The sequence below is a fragment of the Phalaenopsis equestris genome, unplaced genomic scaffold (genome assembly GCF_001263595.1).
Source record: "Phalaenopsis equestris unplaced genomic scaffold, ASM126359v1 Scaffold001307, whole genome shotgun sequence".
Lineage (NCBI taxonomy): Eukaryota > Viridiplantae > Streptophyta > Magnoliopsida > Asparagales > Orchidaceae > Phalaenopsis > Phalaenopsis equestris.
The window spans coordinates 569,023-591,027 of record NW_018165746.1 but is presented as its reverse complement, the minus strand read 5'-3'; the positions used below and the strand labels follow the sequence as shown (position 1 = coordinate 591,027).

Genomic DNA, 22,005 nt, shown 5'->3' with positions numbered 1-22,005 from the left:
CTCTGGCCAAGCCAAGCGATTTGGGGGCTAATTTGGCCTTTAGGTGATTGGGAGAGGTCTCACGGTTGCCACCTCAAAAGCCAAAAGGATTGCATGGCTAGCACATCGAACACAGACCTCCTTTTATGGTCCATATGCCATATTTGAGCATGGAGACGATTAGACAAAGGGGGCACCCTTCATTTTTTTGGTAGAATCTCTAGGTAGAAGAGTTGGGTCTGATATATTTTACCATGAGGAGGATTTTCAATATAGTGAAGAGCATTCTTGGATGAGGAGAGCTTGAGGTGAGTCCTCTTGGAGGAAAAGAGAGAGCTCTAGGGTTTTCAACTTCTTCTTCGATCTTCTTCTTTCCTATAGAATTTTCATACTCTCCCCCATTCACTTCTCCACTTCTCATTTTCTTGAGAAGAAAGTGAGTGTGTGAGGATCTCCTTAGAGTTCTTGAGCTTTCCTTGTGAAGGAGAGCTTCATCCTTGCATTGGGCGTAAAAGGAGCTAAAAGCAAGCCAAGAGAACGCGTCTCTAAACTTTGTGAAGGTGAAATCTCTAAGCTCTTTGTTATTTTGTTTCTAGCAAGCTTCCTTGTGTTTTGTGTTAGAGAAAAAAAGCTTAGGGTTTATATTAGAGGATGCCTTAGAATATGAAGCTTTTCGTCATTTTTCCTATGATCCTTGAGCGAACTATCTGAAAAATCCCTAGATCCTTAACCCATTACAAAGAAAATGTTGTACTAATCTAGCAGTTTATTACAGTGGCTTCACTTGGATGGAAAAGTAAAGCCACAAAACTTAAAAAATGGTGAAACCTCCTTGATCCCCACTCTTTAGGTCTTCAAAAAACTACTCATTTCAAGAAGTTTTTTTTGCTCATCTATACAAATAGACGTGAGCATTTGGTTCCTCGCACAACAAGGTGTTGATGCACCTCTCCATCTTTCAAACCCATGATAGTTTCATCTATGTGAGATTTTTGACTCACCATTGAATGGTTTTGGTTGCATCATCATTTTGAGCATATGCATGTCATCTTGTTTGGTTGCATTTACATAATTTTAAAATTTGCACAAAAAATGAATTTTGCAAGGTTTTGGTCGGTCGACCACACTTGGTCATTTAGACAGGCTTGTTGGCCACATTGGGTCGGTTAGCCACTTTCAGCCTTAGCCACACATTTTGCACACACTTAGGTGCTTATTATAGGACATATTGCTTCTAGATGCTTGCTAGAATAGGGCTAGAGTGTAGTTAGGTTTTCATGCACTAATTATTGTTCTTTGTTTTGTGCCTTAACTATGCATATTGTTTGAGACTTTGTGTGTTTACTGGGTTTAAGATGTGCACAATAGTTTATTAGTTCAGTCTTTTTGTAGGGAGCTATGTCCAATAGGGGGGACTGTTATAATTTTATCTAACGCAGTTTCTGCAAGTGATATTTAGCCTCTCTCCTACCAGACACTGTTCATTACTTTGCATGTAGGTATCTTTTGTGCTAAGCTTACTTCAGTGCAGGTCAAGTTTTTCTGGACTTTACTATGTATTTTCTTTTAGTGTCACTTAGGTTGAGTTTGTATCAGAAATAATGTATATGCACGGGTTCCGAGGAGTTTGATGCATGGAACCACGTGACGGGGACTATGAGTGGTTAACTTGTGTTATGTACCTTATTTCTGTATTTATGTTTTTGTACAGAGCTAGGAACATGTTTATATATGCAGAGCCTGACTGCTTTTTGTTTTCTGGGATATGTTGCTAACCCAATGACACTCAATCTATTTATTTATTTGACATTTTTATTTTCCATGATGTGTGATGAAATTCGCACTTTCTTGTTTTGTGGTTTGTTTGGTAGCTCCATGAAATGTAACTTAGACTCTTTAATAAACTAAAATATTCTTTTTATAAGAAAATCTTAATAATAAAAGATTAAGATTAGTCATTATTTAGGATTAAAAATTTGCTTTACTTTTCTGCATTGCCCTCGAGACGGTTTTAAAATTATTTGCATGACATGACTATATTCCAAATCATCCATAATAAAGCCTCCACCTTATAAATGCTTTAAATCAATTTGCATGTCTTGAGGAGAAGTCCTCGTGCTTCTTCAACCCTACTGGCCAAGCATTCTATTTTTATTGTGATCGATGTCTAACATGATTAGGGCATTTGAGGCTCTTCAACCCAGATGGGGTTTAAGTTCTTTGTGGGAGTGTCTTCTGCTTTGTAGCTGACCCTCTCTGTTGCTCTCTTTCTGGAGGCATCCTAAGTTATTTCTTTATTTATTATAGCTATAGAGGGCCATAGGACTTTAGAGTCTCTTTCCTTTTATCATAGAGCTAATGAGGTCTCCTTGGATGACATAATTCATGGATTGCTGACAAGGGATCTCTGTTTGTATTGGGTTGACTACCTCTCTTGAAGCATATGGATTGCTAACATGGCTAGGTCTTGATGCATAGGGATGTTCCTGTCATGATGACCTGATTATTTCCTAGAACTCTGTTAGCATCTATTTCTGATGCAATGCATACAATATGTCCTTTCTGAGTGACATGGAACCAAACCGAGATTACTCATGGCCTATTGTGACTCAAGGAGCCCATTGGACCTTTAAATGTATGCTTTAGGCATAATAGTTGGGGCCTATACCACCATAGCTGTGCTCTGAGGCAATAATCGCCAGGTTGACATTACTTTTGATTTCCTCCACGTTGAAGGTCATTCTGGCGTCATGAGCGCTGTGTGTTGTTGATATAGGAGTTCTCGTGACATAGATTGTCAATGAAATTTACCAACAAGTGTTCATACCTTAATACTAAGGCCCAGACAAATGGATTTCTTGCTGGAACCATTTTTTCTTGGTGACACACATATGGAGCATCTTCTCAGGCTTCAGGGATGCATTTATGACTTCTATGGGTGTTCAAAGATCATGTTATGCTTGTATCCAGTCCTCTAGAGTTCCCATGAGGCTCAAAACCTCTTTGATGAACTTTTAAGGAAGCCAGATTTATGTGGGTATCAGCATCACCATGCTTAAATTAAGTGTGACCATGCCTAAAAAGTGGCATGACCATGCCCAAAACTAGCATAACCATGCCCAAAACTAGCATAACTATGCCGAAACCTTCTTGAAGGCACCCATGTCTTTCAACCAGTGTGGCCACTTCTGAGGATGGAGTGACCATGCTGACCAGATAGAGCACCTGACGTAATTATGCAGGGTCTTGGGCATCGCCACACCGACCCTTCATCCACGGTGCCTTGAACAGTGGTATGACCACACCCGAGTTCGGCTTGACCACACTGATTCAACCGGTTTCACGATATCTTCCTTTCACTCCCCAAATTTCCGCCGACGAAGTAGCCATGATCAATGGTTCATTCCTCATTGTCAAGTTGTTCACCCAAAATAGGCATGAGGAGTAATTTGAGCCCAATGTAAATTAGGAAAGAGGCTTGAGACCATTGGATGTGCTCTTTAAGGAATAAGAAGCTGTTGAGAGGGGCTTTGGAGGAGCGATCGACTGTGATTTTTGGAGTTGAATAAAGAGAGAGAGAGCTTGAGCAAGGAGCTTTCAAAGGAATATTGGAGGAATCCTTCATCTTCCTCAAAGAGAAGGTCAGAGAAAAGGTTCTTCCATCTTCTTCCCCTCTTTCTTCTTATTTTCTTTCACTTATGTAGTCCTCTCTTCTTCCATTACAACTCTCTGTGAGTTGAGCTTAGAAGAGTTTCCTCCTAACTTTGGGGAAGGAGAAACTCCAGTAATCTTTATAATCCTTACAGTGAGGAGAGCTTCTTCATCACTTTGAAGAAGGAAACTTCGGTTTCTTCATCCTCTCTGGTAAGGAGAGCTTTTTCCTCATCTCAGAGAAGGAATGAATTCATATTCCTCATTGCGAGGGAGCTTGGACATGCCCAGAGAATGTATCATCAGCCGCTGCATCAGTGAGATTTCTTGAACTCTAGTGATTTTCTTTCTTAGAGCCCCTTAGGTTTGGATGTTAGAGGAATTAGGTTAGGATTTTTGTGTTCTTAGAGGAAATACTATAGGATTAAGTGATATGTGTTGTCCATTGCGAATCCAAAGAGTAAAACCTACCTTTTTTTCTTCCTATCCTAAAATCTAAAAAAGCGGGGTTGTATTAATCTAGTTGTTTGCCTCAGTGATTTCATCTGGATGGATGTTTGAAATCCATCGATCGAGAAGACGAAGGAATTCCTTTGGTCATTGTCTTCTTGGTCATGAAGAATCTCCCTTATGAAGAATTCCCCATTTAGTGTCATGCAAATAAAGGGGGCATATTGTTGCCTTGCACACTAAGACATTGATACACCTCTCCATTGCTCACCCTATGTTTCCTGTGAGTTCTCTAGGATGAGCACGATTCATCGTTGGGTCTAATCGAATTTCATATTGCATGTGTTCATATCTGTGCATTGCATAGTATTTTTAGCGTTGTAGTTGGACCTCTCTTTTCCCTTCTTTTTAGTGGCTTTCTGTTATTTTCTTGGCATCTGTAGAGGGTCATAGGGATTAAAATTTTCTTCCATTTGACATTAGAGCTACCGAAGTTCTCTTGGATAACGCAACCCATGGGTTGCTGAAAAGGAATCTTTGGTTCGGTTGGGTTGACTGCCTTCACGACCAGATAGTCTGAAGGTCATAATAGCTTGGGATGACTGATTCATGGAATCCTGACCTAGCTATCTCTGTCTGATTAGATTCCCTTTGATACCTCTTTGATGTCGTCTCTTAGGCCTCGATTGTTGATAGACCACCGCTCATTTAGAATATGATGATTCACCATCTGCTCTTATGGGTCGGTTAGGCTTTGAAGCATAGTGTAAACCTATAGAGATGACCCGATTATTTCATAGGTCTCGTTTGTTGATTAGCTATTGTTCGTTTGTGATGTGGGAGACTCATTCTCTGCATTTATGACTATGTATAGGCTTTGAAAACATTGAGAAGCTCCTATGACATAAATATCTCTTCTGACACCCTCTTTTGGCTTGTTATCACAACAAAATAAGCATGACTTTTATTATCAAGTGTATTCATGGGTATACTTCAACATGTAATTAACTAAAGGGACATGATCTTCTAGGAGTTGCTCTTAACCCCATAATAAATTTTTTTTTTGTTCTGGGTTGCTTATGTAGGGGATTTTTTTTGTGGATATATTTTTCAAGGTGTTTTGATCTGATCTTGTTTGGACTTACACTTTTGACACATCGTACGAAGATTACGTTATATAAGCTCTACATGTTTCATTTTAATTAAAATTGCTTGTCTAGTTTTTCATCTTATTTTTTTGATTTTTTGATCCCTCCATTTCTCTTAATTGTTTCGATGGTTCAAAAAAGAGGGCTATTTGGAAAAAGGAATCATCATACCATAATTAGATAAGCTCGCGGCTCCGGTTAAAAAGAACCAAAAACATTGGGTGGATCTTGAACTGCAAGGAAAGATTAATTTAATTTAAATTTAAAGATTAATTTAATTTAAAATTTAAATTTTTTTTTTTTTTTGTGTTGCAATGTCAAATTTGAATCATTCTCAACCTGCTTCATATACTAATGAAATTATTATTGCAGTTGACAATGGCAATGAAAATCTGAATCTTGTTTCAAGAGGACCGCATGTAATAGTTGTTGAAACAACTCATACTGAAGTTCTTGCTAAGAAGTCAAAAAAGAGGAAATTCTCAGTTTGAGAGTATTTTGTTGAGACAATAATGACAATAGAAGGAGTTGCAACCCCTTTTTTGCAATGCAAATGTTGTACAAAATTTCATAAATTTGAGTGGCACCACTTCACAACCACTTAGGCAAGTCAAATATTGGAGAAATTATTGCGTACTGAGAGATACGCAAGTTGAGTGCATTCTCCGATCACAGCCGCACATCAACCATCCCTTTAATTTTTTTTTTTTAAAAAAAATTTAGTAAAAGTTGGACCCACTGGCATACAGGGATGGATGTTGTGCCGCTGTGATCAGACAGCGCACACAGCTCTGCGTACGCAATAATTTTTCCAAATATTGGCGCCACTTCACAACTACTAGACTGATTTGGAGTTGTTTGAAATCTATAGTGATCTCAAAGCTATATCTTATTTCCTCTTCGTGGAAGTAGTCCTCAAGTATTGTGGACGGGGTTTTCTGAGCTCTTGTTTTTTATTCTGTTTTCTTGTTGTAATGCAGGTGCAGCCGTGTAGATCATTTTGCTAATGAAATTGCACAAGAAAAAGATAAAAGATGGAGTATTTTTTTAGATGTAAATGTAGTGTAAATGTGTAATAAATCAGCATGTTGCAATTTTTTTTTTGGAGATGTAAATATTTTAAATGTGTAAAATTGATAATTGTCATTAATTTTAATGAAGTAATACATTTTTTTATGTAATTTTTGTTCATTATTGAATTGTAGTTCTAAATTTGGATTGCTTCTCTTATTTCAAAAAATAAGAAATTACCAATTTTAATGATGAACTTCATTTTTATGAATATCTGTCAATTTGTGAATTTACATATTTGATGATGTAAATGTATTATTTCACTCAAATGTTTAAGAGAATAATAATATTTTGCTTCTAATAGTTTTTTTAAAGTAAGGATTTGTTCATGTAAAATTTAATTTTTTAATAAATTTAAAACTTTAATATTTAAAATAATTGTTTATTCATATCGAGTGAAATTTGAGCTGAACAGGGACAATAAAAAATTAACGAGTCCAGCACAAATAGAGTTCACGAGCCGAACACGCATAGTGATGTCTTTTAAAGAGCTGAACCTGGGTTTGCTCAAGTACGGCTTATTTACACCCTTGCATATAAGTTTGAACATAAAACACCTTTTCCCTTTTGTTTGCTTCTAACTTTAGTTGAAAATAGTTATATAAGAAAAAAAATATAATAGGGAAATAAGAAAAATAAAATACAAAATATCCTTAATAAGGATGATATATTATAATTATTAATACTATATAATTTCATTATAAATAATAATTTTAATAACAATTATAATGAGTTGTCAATAAGAGCCCCAAAAGTTTCTATTTTTAGGTAATCTTCTAGATCAAATAGATACATGCTCTTAATAATTATGGTATGCAAGTAAATATGCATGGGAGCCCAAAAATAAAATTTAATTAATGATAAATTCAAGAACATATTTTAGATTCGACTTATGTTAAGAAAGATAGAGGTCGACTTATGAAGACTTGGGCTTATTATATAAAAATGATCTTAATTTATTAGGACTAAATGAAAATAAGGCACTAAATAGGATGCATTAGAGAAAAATGATTCGTTTAGCCGACCCCACGTAGTGGGATTAAGGCTTTATTGTCGTTATTGTTGTTGTTGTATAGCTTACATGCAGGTTTTTTAGGTTAAAGAGATAAGTCTCAGCCAATAGAGATCAGCGGTTCAGCTGTTCAGCTTTTTTAATAATATTCTAAATCAAAATTTTGAGAGATGAAATTTTCTTCATTTTTAAATTAATTATCTTTATTATCATCCAATTGAATTAACAAGTTAAATTGGATAATATTACAATCTATTGTTTCTTTAAAAATTAGATTAGTTCATTGATTTTAACTAGTTCAATCCTAATAATATGTGAAAGTGATTTCAGCTTAGACCAAACCGGCCGATTATTAGGTTCAAGGTTTAACGATTGATCTGGTTCATGATTGTGATTTATTAGTTTTTATCATTTAATGTTGTGATGTACATACTATTAAATAAAATGAATGTTTGTTGGATAAATTTACATTTAACGGTCCGTTTGGGGCAGCTTAAATAAAATGAATGTTTTCAAAACACCGCTGCACCGTTTGGTTCGCGCATTTCGCCAGCTTATCTGAAACTGTGTTTAAGTTTTTATACTAAACACAGACCGCGAAGTTGATCCTCGCGGCCGGCTCGTGGGCCGCGTTTCATGATAAACAGTTTATCCTGAAACGCACAAACTGCCCCAAACGGACCGTAAATTTGGTGTATTGTTGTTGAGAGAGATAAATTTGTATGATCAAATTTGACTGAAGTAATACAATTCGACATATTTGATAATGAACAAATAATATCAATTGTAATTATCTAAAAATAATAAATGAGACTAAAAAATATTATATATTTATTAATAAAATTAAGATTGGAATATTAATCATAATTAAACTATAATCTATACAATAATAGAAAGCAACTTTTTTTCTGAACAAATTTCAGTTTTTGCCATGCATCGAAAACAGCTAAAATGACAACTGAGAAAAAAAAAACAGGCACACAATAGTTGATTTTTGGGTAACATAAAAATAAATAATGAATTGATGCGTGTTAGAAGATCCAGGGAGTTAAAGTAATAAATTATCTTCTTAGCATTGCACGAAAACCTAACACGCTGAAGTAATTAAAGAGAAATAGGGCAAGACACGTCAACTTTTTATGCTAAATACACTATAAAGAGGAAAAAAACACATGGTCTTACCCAGTTGAAATAATTCACGATGAATGATGAATACACCGGTGTACTTTTATCCTGAATTAAGGAATATTGAGTTACAAAATTGGTCATTATATATGTCCCATTGTAGTCCATTCATAATAGTCGTAGTCTAGTTATAAATAATGTAATTATAGGTGATAGCAAGTTGTGATGGTCATAATCAATTACTATAGAGGCAGTAGTCCACCGTGAATGTTGTAGATGGTGGTTGTAGCGTCAACTTGTCTTATATGTGTAGTTAAAAGCCATGGTTAATTCAAGAGTGTTGGTTGGATATAGAGGCCATAGTTAATTGCAAGAGATGCGAGTCATGTTGGCTCTATTTGGTCATATAGGACGAAGTGGTGAGCTGAGATGATGTCCATAGGCCACAGGAGCTTGAGTCAAGAGTTGTACCGAGTTGACTACCATGTAAGTAGGCCATGATGGTGAGCTGTGATGACGTTTGGAGGAGGTGAATTTTGGAGTCAATAGCTACATGAGCGATGGAAAACGTTGGTCGTAGTTGGTTGTGTAGGCCATGATGATGAGTTGTGGCGACATTTGTAGGCCATAAGGTCAAAAATCAAGAATGGTACAAGTTGTGCACCATGTAGGCTGTAGTTAGTCATGTAGGTCGTGGCGGTAAACTATGATGACATCTATAGGCTGCTGAGGCCGGAGTCGAGAGCTGCATGAGCTATGGACAACGTAGGTCGCAGTTGGTCACGTAGGCTGTGGTGGTGAGTTGTGATGATTTTTGTAGGTTACAGAGGTCTGAGTTAGGAGTTGTATGAGTTGTGGATCATGTAGATCGTAGTTGGTCGAGTAGGTCGTGGTGGTAAGTTATGATGAAGTCCATAGCTCATGAGGCTGAAGTCGAGGACTATATAAGTTGTGGACCATATAGGTCATAGTTGGTCTATAGACCGTAGTGGTGAACCATAATGACTTCTGTAGGCCAAATGAGCTGGAGTAAGATGTCGTACAACTTGTGGACCATGTAGGTAGGCCATGAAGTGAGCTGTGATGACGTCCAGAAGACGTGAAGGTCGGATTCGAGAGTTGCATGAGTTGTGGACCATGTAAGATGTAGTTGGTCATTTAGGCCATGATGGAAAGCTGTGATAACTTTCGTAGGCCACATTGATCAAAATCAAGAGCTGTGTGAGTTGTGGACCATGTAGACTGTATTGATCGTGTAGACTGTGGTGGTGAGATGTGATGACAACCGTAGAACAAGAAGGCCGGAGTTGAAATTTGCATGAGCTACGGACCACATAGGTTATAGTTGGTCGCATAGGCAATGGTGGTGAGCTATGATGACTTATGTAGGCCACAGGGGCAAAACCAGGAGATGTGTGAGTTGTTAACCACGTAGTTCGTAGTTGGCATAGTATGCCTTAGTGGTGATTTATGATGATGTTTGTTGGTCATGGAGGCTGGAGTCGAGAACTACATGAATTGTGGATCACATAGATCGCAGTTGATCATATATGTCGTAGTAGTGAGTCATGATGACGTTCGTAGGCCACAGAAGCCAGGGTTAGGAAGTGTACGAGATATGGACAACCAAGGCCGTAGTTGGTCGCGTATATCATGATGGTTAATTGTGATGTCATATGTAGACTGCAGAAGCTAGAGTACGAGGCCGAAGTCAAGAGTTGAATGAGTTGTGGACCATGTTAGTTGTAGTTTTTTGCTTAGGTTGTAGTGGTGAGCTATGATGACGTTCGTAAGCTACAAAGGTTGTAGTTGGGAGCTCCACGAGCTTTAGGCCTCATAGGTTGAAGTTGGCAACGTAGGCCAATATTATTAGGATGTTAGGAGGGAGCTTTAGAAGTAGAGAAAGTTACCATCTTCGGGGTGCATCGTTATAACATTTTTGGGAGGCGTCTTTGCATATGTAGGGTGTGTTTTTACATCATCAACGAGGTTTGTTGTTGCACAGTATTCAAAGTGTGTTGTTACACTTTTTTTAGAGACATCATTGCACCGTATGTGGGGTGTGTCGTTACATCATCATTGGGGTGTGTTGTTGCACCGTATTTGAGATGTGTTGTTACACAGTCTTTGGGTTTATCATTGCACCATATTCTAGGTGAGTTGTTACATGGTAGACTGGATGATATATTGCTCCGTCGGGTAATTCACTTTTCTGCAACGTATGTTGGGATTCTGCAATGCACGTTATGACTCCACAATGGACTTTGTTGCAAGGAACAAGTGGTGGCAAGGAGCAAGCAGTGGTTGATGGTAGTTGACAATGGTCGGCGGGCTGCCGTCATAGTTAGTAGGAGGTGGCAGTACAAGCGGGCCAGACACGACAGCTGTCGGAGGCGGAGGCTGCTGAAATTGGCCTTCGGCGTTGGCCGAAGTTGGCGACAACTACTAGAGTAGGAGGTATTCTTCAAATATGCGGTGCAGAAGTGTTGTTGTAACTCAGCCCCTCTTCCAAGCTTCTGTCTTCTTCTGGCTAAAGATCTAGGTCCCTCTATTAGAGGAGGGTAGGTCTCTATTTATATAATTTGGGTTGGAAATAAGGAAGGAATCCATATCAATCTGGTCAGATGACCTGAAGAGGTTCCTCTGATTGCACGATACTTGGTGAATATTTGAGTGTTTTAATGATGTCAGAATTGAACGATCTTGATTCGTTGGATTCTTCTCGCCGAGCCGCTCGATTTTTCTATTTACATGTTAGAATATGTTTGACCTTTTTATCATACACTGAAAACTTCCAAAAGCTATTTAACGGCTTTATTTGTGCTTAATTTGACTCTGGTTGAATTAAATTGGTATCATTAGGCATGTCTTGTCGAGCCGGCCAGTTTGATTGTAAGTTTGTTGAAATCAGGATTCTGAATAAAGTTTGATCAAAGTTTGAATGTTCCTTGCTGAAAAAACTGCCTCAATATTCATTTTATGCCTCAAAATTTAAGTCGGATTATAAATTTGTTGTTGGCATATGTGTATCAGTGTTAAAAATATCCAACCAATAATTTGGAACAAATTATATTTTAGAACTACTTGCTCGTTTAACTCCTTCATAAAAAAATATTTATTTAATAATTTGTGTAATATTAATCTTTCACATAATGATCGACTTGAGAGCTATGAAATATCTAAAATTTAATTCTTCTGTCTTAAAAGTGTATAATCAGTTGACAAAAATGAATATCAAACAGGATAGGATCGTTACTATTTCGATATTATCATAATCATTATTGTGTTACCTTTATCAATTATTTTAATATGAATGTAATTTTTATAAGATTCTTACATATTATTGAGCTAGGTGAAACATTTGAATGATACTTTGCGTGTTGATGTATATTATGATGATTTGAAACTCTTCTAATCGGTTGATGTACAAAATATGGATCTATCCAAACCTTTTAATTGCAAGCTAGAGTGTTAGGATGGCTTTGGGCCAACAGTGTGGTAGTAGGGTTGTGTCGCATCATATTGTTTTATGTGTCTGGCAAAACTGTGTTTGGTTATTGTTTTCAAAAAGCTGTCGCAGAAAACTGTGTTTTGCAATCGCTTCTGTTTAAGTGTGGGGGCTGCTAGAAAATTACGATCTACTTTAAAAAAATAATTGTAATAACCACCCCAAATTTTTGAAAAACAAGTTTCTTATAGTAACTTCAAACGACTGCAACTACCCCAAACAAGCACTTAATGTAGGTTGACATGGCCACAATTTTTCTAATCATATTTGGGTCAACCCTTAGAATTGCGGTTAAGTAATTTTGAATCCAAAATTGTTAGGAGAATCACGCCTAAGATATAGAACATAAAAAGAGAGAGGAGTAAGAAGGGAAGTGGAAATGAACAGTAAAAATGAGAGCAAGTAGAGCTTTTTCTTATGAAATGATGTCCTATTTATAAGTATAGAAAATACCCAGAGTACATAATTAAATCTAGGACCCCTTCTATGCAAAGAAGCTTAGGGCATTAAGGTCATTTTTACAATATTTAAATATATTAAAAATGAATTTACTAGTCGGTCGTGATGACTTTCGGTCGTCAATTCATGTTCATTCATTCAATGATGACAGACTGAATTGCATAAGAACAATATGAAAATCTCCCGACTAAGCTTATCCATGGTTTTACTTCAGTCTTCGGCTCACTTTCGTCATTCGTTTGGCGGTGAGTTGTCCTTCGTTCGGCCTGGTGTAGAGCTGCCATTCATGTCGCATGGTGTGGAGTTGTCCTTCTTTCGGCCTGCTTTGTTAGTCGGCATGCCTACTGAAGAGACTGACTTATGAGAGCTTAGAAATGTTTTCTCTTGACATAACATCAAATTTTACTCTAATAAAGTAAATTAGTGTTTGATTGGATCTTTGTATAATTTTACCGTGGGTCCTCTTATTTTTTGTATATCTACATTTTCTCTGAGATTCATGTTGTCGTAATCTTATCATACATGTAATAATATCAACTTATAGAATAATTCATGCTAGGGCCTAGGGGTACAAGGAAATAAGAAGTTAAAACTTAGGAGTTCATTATTGTATGACCGAAAACCCTTAGGCCAGATTCATAAAGAGAGTTGGCTATACCACGCACTAATCGATAAATCAATTCTCCGTTTCTCCATTGATATTTTCATTTCTAATTATTTCCTTGATGTGTGAGTCCACAGACGAATCAAAATCTAACAATAAAAATTTAATCCAAGATTTATAACAAACATGATCATTTAGAGAATAAAGGTTTATGGTTAATCTCATCATTTTTGCCTTTTTTTTTGCCGCCGTGTTTGCATCTTCCTCTTTTTTTTTCTTCTCCTTCTTTTGCTGCTTCAGCACCATTTGCTTTTTCAATCTTTATTTAAGATCTTAAATGATTTTTTTTTAAATTTTCAGGAAAAAAAGCATGTAGGGTTGATTAAAACTCTAAAAAAAAACTGACTAAGTTTGATTCAAAAAATTCACAATATAATTATTAGTTAATATATATCCCTTATATGATTATGATATAGAAGTTGATAAGAAGTTAGATATTAGTATTTATAAGGAAATCCAACGTACCACTAAAATAAATAGAAGGTTTATAAGCTACTAGGCTATTTGAAAGCTTAATAAGCCCTAAGTTCATAGAAAAATAATCGAGGTATACTACTTATTTTTATGAAAGACCTTGCTAAGTTATTGAAACCATACGATGTTTATAAAAATCCTTGTACGCTATTAGTGGGAAAAGAATCGGGTTTGAGATAGAGGTTTGCACCCCTTTTAAATTTAGTTTTAACATAATGTCTAAATATTTAGTTCATAATAGATGTTAAGAAGTTAGTTAGAATTGATGTGCGTCTGAACGTCCATGATGGTAGAGTAATGAATTATTGTCTTAGTGTTGTAAAGAAACCTAACACACACTTAGCTAATTAAAATTAAGTAGGAGAAGGCACATAAATTTTTACGTGAAAAATCCTGGAAATGGAAAAAACTATGATGCCTAACCTTGTTCAAATATTCCACTACGGATGGTGAGTATACAAGTCCACTCTTTCTAGAATATGTGTCATTGAAAGTGATAGCAGGATGGGAACTGCACTTAGGAGTGAAACCAAACATTCATAGTTCTCCTAACTGGAGCCTTTTCTGACTAGCTCACCGAGATGATTCCCCGCCTTCAAAGATTTTTGGTACTATCCAAGCGATGTTGATGACGTTCACTCAGAATGGTTCATCTGACATCTCCTCTACTGAAGCCTTCCCTTGCCTTTGAGTTAATGTTCCTAGTGCTACAAATTCTTTGAGCTTTCCAGCCCTGATTAGCTTCTTGAGTAGGCTACGGAGGTGCCTTCACACCTTTTTATCATAGTCGTAGTCCCTATGGCAAGAGTAACACTTCTTCGTGCCCTTGAGAATTGCTTCGGCTAAATCTGTGGCGCTTTCTTGAAGTACTCTTTATTTTGGATGGCCTCCACTAACTCTGCCATCGAGACTCTCAATGGGGTGGCCTCTGGCTTTTCGTGGTCATTTGATGGTCATTCAAGGTAACAAGCTAGTTGCTAGTCAGTGTGCCCCTCCTCACCTCCTTTGTTGTTATTCTTGTCACCCCACTATCGTCCTGAGGTGGTCAAATGCCTTTGTATCGTGGTCAAGCAGAAGTGTCCTCCCTCATACTGCATTGGTCGTCTCTTGAAGCCCTCCTTATCAGATGGTGGGTGGTTGCTTCAGTCATAGAGGACGAGGGAGTAGAGTTGTACTACTTGGCCTACATACCATTGTTGATAAGCTCCAACAAATAGACCAAGTTCTTGGGTCGCTGAAGACCCAGAGTGTAGCAGAATGATCCTTCTTTCAAACCTTGAGATAGGGTGGCATGTGTTATGGCAGGTTCTAGATCCTACACTTTCAATATCTCCTTTGGAATTGGGTGACAAATGACCAGAGGCTTTTGTTGTGCCTCTGCCTGATCTGTAGCAGGGCCTACAAACTCTTATGAGACTTTTGAGCGCTGACAAACTGTGCCACGAACATCATATGATCCTCAACAGGAATACGGTCGACTCAAAGAAGGTGATACAGTTGGTTAGATCAATCGAAACCTTATAGAGTTTAAGTGAAGGTATCTTGAACTTCTCAAATGTTCAACTGAAATTTGTGAAAAGAATGTATTCTCTGGCTGGCGGGGAGGTGCTCAGTATGTCTAAGTTGTTGCATGTCGATCGGCACATACCCAATACTTTCATGATACTAGGAATCTTCAGCCCTTTCTTCGGGCAAGTGTGCCCTCCGATCATCGGGCGCCTGTCTTTGTTCTTGGGGGTTGTGCTCTCGGGAGATCTTCTCTATTCCTCGAGCTGCTACGGATTCTCAAGATGGAACTTGCTTTGGTAATGGCTTGGTAAAACGGCAGAATCGAAACCCACAAAAAACAGCCAAAAAAAAAAAAAAAAAACTGAAAAAAAGTGTAAATAAATGCGGATTCCTCAGAAGGGAGAAGTTTTTAAATAGGTGTGTCCAAAGATGCAGATTCAATTAGGATGATTTACATACATACCACTTAATTCCTATGTATTTATTTACATATCTAATACCTAAAATTCAATTATTTACGTCTATACCACTTAACCTTTGCATGAAATAATCTATTTTACTTTTTAAAAATCAAAATAAAAATATTTTTTTAATGTGATATGAAAGATTTGAATGACATAAATATAGAGTTGAGCATTCAGTGGGTTCGAATGAATCGATTTACAAAATTAATTAAATAAATTGCAACTAAAATCTAAAATCCGAGGAAACCAAACCAACCAAAATTTGATACAACTTGAACTCACCGAACCAATGTTCACATTAAAAATTAATTATTAGTCAGAATTTGATTATGAACAAATATAAAAAATTATATATTTTAAGTATATAATAACAATTAAATTTTATTAAGCATATGTTTATTTTAATCAAGTATTGCATATATTTCAAATAATAAACTTTTATTGTTTCATGAAATTAAAATACAAGAAGATCTACATATTATCCACTTAATTCTTATTCTTATGTATTCACATATTCACATATATACCACCCAAAATCTTTTTTTTCTTTTCAAGCATTTCATAAAGATCCACAAAAATAACAACAGTGAGATCCCCCAAAAACACGAAAAGAAAGTCCTTCATTGCAAAACAGGATTAGCATCAAGACATCATTCCATCAAATTCTATTAAAATGAAATCATTACATATTAAGAATACCACCAACAAGAAATCTACCGCCAACTTTCAAGAAAAAGCCTATAAACATTCTTCATACATATACGAAGACAAATAATGATCAAAAGTTACTCGTCCCTCCCCTTCGGCCCCCACTAGCATCCGCCGCTCTCATATCTCGCAAAACATTAGGATTGTCGGTGGGGAGCTCGTGCCTGCACACCGGGCAAGAATTATGCAGTTTGAGCCATGGAACTATACAGTTCTTGTGGTAAAAGTGCTTGCAAGGCATCCACATTGCCTCGTCCCCTATCTCAAATGCGTCCACGCAGACGACGCAATAAGCTTTCTTGTCACCCGAGACCATTTCTGCGGAGACTTGTCTGCTCGGTAGAGCCTCTAGCGCCGACCTCGCTGTTGGCGGAGGGCCGCACTGGTTTGGATCATTCTCGATATTTTCGGCAAATGTGTTGACGCCTCCTTCGTCTCCATTGGACGCAACTTGGATGCTTGAGCTGCCGGAAAAAATCCACTCGATGTATTCCTCAACGAAGCGTTGCGGATCGTAGCCTGGATTGTCTGGTGACGGCATGAGGGAGGGAATGGAGTCTAGACTCAGCAATGTCTCCGGAATTTTGAATTTCGATGCAGCCGGGGGTTGCCACCGTTGAGAACAAAGACCAAGTTGCCCTGGGTACATATTTATATACAAATATTCAGTATTATACTATTTCATGTATTTTGTTTTCAAACTTATTCTACTCATTTTTTGCCCGAAATAACAAAGCATGTAGGCTAAGATGTCGCAAAGTCAGCAAATTTATTTTTGCTGACTGTAAAATGTGGGGTAATTGTCTAATCACCAAACTAACATCTCATCTACGATAAGATGCATAGAATGGAAGTTCAAAATCTAAAGCACACAAGGTTGTTTTTTTTTTTCTTTTTTTGCGTGGGAAAAATTGTCCAATGACAAAACTAAGGGAAAAATTTCCGAATCACGAAACTAACATCTTATTTGCAGTAAGATGTAGTATGGCAGCCCACAATCTATAAAAGCAGACAAAAATTGCCCTGACGATTTTATATATAGTTGATCCTGTGCACTTATGTCTATTGTCAACTACTTTTTGATTAAAAATAAGTAAGATTCACATTCATACCGCTCATTTAAGATTCACTTTCATACCGCTCATTTCTCAAGTATTTACATATCTAACACCTAAACTGGTAATGCATGAAAAGATGTATTTCATTTTTCAAAAATTAAAATAGTGATATTTTTATGAGAAATGAAAGATTTGGGTGGTATAAATATGAAAAGCAAAGTTGAGGTGTTACATATTTAAATACATAGTAATTGGGTGAAATGTAGGTGTACATCAGAAATGTGCTAGCATGAATCTCGAAGAGATCCAACGGATCAACAAACAAAAAGTACGACTAAGGAGGGCCAAATGTGGGAGGCCAAAGAGTCCACTACTGAAAGATTAAAGAGCCTACTTGACTTTATGCAGCCTCCCTTGAACCAGGGCTAAAGGTCGATTGGGTGCAGGCCACCTGAACCTGGGACTAAGGTCAATCGAGCCAAGCAGCAGCACTGATCTGCCTATGGCGACAAACCGACTCATGGCAAGTGTTCAATACCACCATCTACCTCACAGACGGCCCTGAGATATCTCATCAAAGGCTAGGAATCGATAATATTGTAATTTGTGAGCATCTTAAAGGACCTCATCAAAGAATGAGTTATGTATCAGATTTACAGTGATTCACCATTTGGTTGATAGCATAGACACATTCTGCTGACAGGAGCTCCTTAGCCAATAATCAATAGTTGACAGCTAAACTAGGATGATCGACCGACAGAACAGAGCTGACTGAACGAGTTCTGGGACTCGAAGACCATAACAGGCCGACCGACAGCCCTGATTCAAGACGGTGGACGAGCAACTCCTGATGAACTAAAGCCCATTGATTTCAGCCAACCGAGCTTGTCAAGGGATACTGGGTCGAATGCTAGTACATGTAAATGCCTAAAAATATTATATAACGCCCTCATTCAAGTAGAGCAAGCATTTAATTTTACATTGTGTATCCCCTCCTTTATAAATATGTGTATCATTATATGGAAAAGGGCTAATCAACAAAGCTTATGACTTGCTAATTCCATAAATAAAAAGACGTAATATTTTTCTCTTCAATTTATTTAGTGTTATTAACTGTGATACATGCATGGGGCGGTAACATCCACAGTCATAAGTGGGAGTAAAGTCTTCCATGACTCGTAGCTCACAATCTTAATATATTACATCTTAACCTTGTGTGCTTTAGATTTTGGACTTCCATTCTATGCATCTTACAGTAGAAGAGATGTTAGTTTGGTGATTATACAATTTTTTTCACACAAATAAAGAAAATGAAAAAAAAAAACCCAAATTTTATAGTCAGCAAAAATAAATTTGTTGACTCTATGACATCTTAGCCTACGTGCTTTGCTATTTCGGGCAAAATATGGGTAGAATAAGATTGAAAATAAAATACATGAAATAGTAGAATACTGAACATTTGTATATAAATACATACCCAGGGCATCTTGGGCTTTGTTCTCAACGGTGGCAACCCCCGGCTGCATCGAAATTCAAAATTCCGGAGACTTTGCTGAGTCTAGACTTCTTGCGCCGTCTGCGTGGATGCATTTGAGATAGGGGAAGGGCAATGTGGCTGCCTTGCAAGCACTTTTACCACAAGAACTGTATAGTTCCATGGCTCAAACTGCATAATTCTTGCCCGGTGTTTAGGCACGAGCTCCCCACCGACGATCCTGATGTTTTGCGAGATATGAGAGCAGCGGATGCTAGTGGGGGCCGAAGGGGAGGGACAAGTTACGGTCTATTGTTCTAAGTTGAGAACAAAGCCTAAAGATGCCCTGGGTACGGATTTATGATATCCATTAAATGGTGTGAACTTTCTAGATATCTCTGGTCTATTGTTCTAAGTGATGGTGATATAGATGAGGATGATATTAGTAGAATTCAGGTTGGATGGTTGAAGTGGAGGAATGCGTCGGGCCTATTGTATATGTTTAGGGCAGTCCAAATGGCTCGTCATTTACGAATAACTACTGCTTGGCTCGAAAAGTTGCTTGTATGTGATTCACTAGTTAACTAAGCAAGTCAAAAGAGAATAAATTTTTTGGGCTCGATTCGTAATCGAGTTGAACACAAACCAATGTTTGTTCCATCGTGTCGACTCGTTAAGACTTGAAATAATTTAATAATTAAAACAATATATTATAATGTTTTTATATTAAAATTTTATGATTTATGTAATACAAAAATTTAAATCAAAAATATATTAAATTTTTTTAAATTGTATTTTTTAATCTAAAGAATATAATTTTAATCCCAACAAAATAAATTTCATCTAAAATCCTAAATTCTAATAAAATAATAAATATTTATGCCTACAGGGCTACACCACACTATTCGGGTTCTCTCCTTTCTATAGCGAAGGGCCGAGAGCGGAGAGCTCGTCTTTCCTTGCTTCTTTTCCCTCCATTCCTACTTCAAGAGATCTCTCGCCTGATCGTGATCTCTAATTGTGTGGCTATGCGCTTGTGTTGTGTGCATCGTGGCGGTGGAACAGCTTAAAAGAGCAAAATCTTTCTAGGGTTGCTCGGGTTTGTCTCCTCCAAACTCATATCTTTCGATTCAGAGCGGAGATCTGAGGCTTACATGGTTTTGTGTTCGTCTATCTTACTTTATTCAAGTTTTGTTCTTCTTTCTCTCTTCTTTAATATGTTCTTACCGTTGTTTTGGATATAGGGTTTTTAACTTTTGATGCTCAAATACCGATTGATCGCCTTAGTGAGTTGCCTGGTGAATTCATTAGCTCATGTTTTAGGGTTGTGGGCGATTTATCCTATTCGGCTAAGGGTGGCTCTACGTTGACATTGGTATTGAATTATTTTTTAAGTATATGAAAACTCACCGCTTAGGCTTTAGAGCAGACATCGACAAGCCTTCTCATTGTGGTTGAAAGAAAGCAAATTTTTTATTCTGGTTTCTTCTCTTTCATGTAATAAGAAAAGCTTAGATGTTTATTTATAGAGCTCTAATTTACATGACAGGTAGCTATTAAAAAACATTAATTAGTTATTGTGATTTAAAGCATTTAGCTTTTGTGATTCAAAGCATGATTTTCTCAGACCTGCTGTTAAATGCGATTAATAAGATGATATTAGATGGAAATTAATGAATACAATTATTGATCTTTGGCAATCTATAAAATTTTTCATATATCTAGAAATAGCTTTAATATTTGGTTTGAATTTGTTATGTTCATATTGTCATTTAAGAGAGAAAATTATTATCCTAGTTGCATCGAATTGTGTTCCTCATCAGTCCTTCCCAATATGAGGTGTCTAAGAATCATGCTACCAAATCATGTTTGATATAATGTTTTAACTCAAATATACAAAGTAAATACCAAAATATTTGAGCTCATATATACATGTTTCAACACTTTCAATTAAGGGAAATTTACATGCATACCATACAATTCTTATGAATTTATAGATTCAACACCTAAACTTTCATATTTACATTTGCATACAATTCTTATGTTAAGGATTTGAGAGATATGCATGTAGCTATTTAAATTTGGGCTTTAGATATCTAATAAATAAAGATTACATACAATTCCTATGCTTTCTTTAACTTACTAAATTTTGCATGTGCATTTGATTTGTGAAAAGTCAATGGTGGTGGTTTGCTCTTATCCAGAAGAATTAGTGCACACAGAGTGTCCACGAACTTTCAGTCATGTTTTGGTTTGTGGTAAAATAATGTTGGCACTTCAAAAGTAGTTATGAACAATCTATTCTTTCGATTTTGATCTATGGACTTTTGCCCTTATGATGTTAAGAGTTCAAACTTACGCAATATTCCACCACAAACATAAATTTCACTTGTAAATGATTTAGTCTCTGAAGTGTGGTCAGTGTTGTAAATTTTTTTGATTTATTTCTACTAAAAGCAAGGATATTTGATGTTTTATTAGTTTATCGAGTGTTGGGTGTTGGCATGATTTTTATTTGATATCACATGCCTAGGATGTCCACTTAAACCCAATGAAATTAAGTTTGATGCATGTTTTGATCTTCGTAGTATGGGACATCTATTTGAGATCATGTGACGTGTACTAAAGGGTACGCAGCCAAGATTGCTCTATTGGACTCTAGATTTCTCTGAGGAGAAGGTCAACCAACATTTGTCTATCAGATGACTTTGTTGAAAAACATATTCCTTCAGGCTTAACTCATCTCAATCGTCGCTCAAGTTTTTCGAACAACCCCCGATAATAAAACCAAAGGCATGAGCATGTCCCGAAAGCCAACTTTGCCTATGGAGGACACCCATATAGTGGGTCTTTATATACAAGTTATCGACATGTAAATCGAGACAATTCAATTAAAAATTTTTAAATTGAAATAATAATAATAATAAATCTTATATCCCTCATGCCATATCCCTTCTCAGTGGACAATAATAATAATAATAATAATAATAATAATAATATATATATATATATTTTTTAAGCCCTAGCCTCCTTCCCTGCTTGGCCAGGCTCCCTTGGTTCCCGGCCAGATCTCTCAGCCATCACTCTTAGATCCCAAAACTTACGTCGAGCTCCCTCATCTCTTCATCAAAACCCTGCCACCGGCAAACCTCCCGGTTGCCTCACCTTTCATCCTAAACTCCTATTTTCCTAAATCCCTTGCTAGTTCCTATCGTTCTCTCTATCAAAATCCTAGCCCAACTCCCTGCGCC

The 22,005-nt window shown here is 36.9% G+C and overlaps 1 protein-coding gene across 1 annotated transcript; it reads right to left on the bottom strand.

The window, feature by feature from the left end:
- Positions 1-16,292: 16,292 nt before the first annotated feature.
- LOC110033852 (E3 ubiquitin-protein ligase RING1-like) lies at positions 16,293-18,806 on the bottom strand. Its single transcript, XM_020737984.1, has 2 exons — positions 18,758-18,806; positions 16,293-16,861 (listed from the first exon to the last, which is right to left on the bottom strand). Exons 1-2 carry the CDS (start codon positions 18,804-18,806, stop codon positions 16,293-16,295), a joined length of 618 nt encoding a protein of 205 aa, XP_020593643.1.
- Positions 18,807-22,005: the final 3,199 nt, after the last annotated feature.

Excerpts from the sequence above, each read along its gene's own strand:
- LOC110033852 (XM_020737984.1), bottom strand. The coding sequence starts at position 18,806 with ATGCAGCCGGGGGTTGCCACCGTTGAGAACAAAGCCCAAGATGCCCTG. Across the intron at positions 16,862-18,757 it reads CAAAGCCCAAGATGCCCTGG|GGCAACTTGGTCTTTGTTCT; the intron begins GTATGTATTTAT and ends ATATGTACCCAG.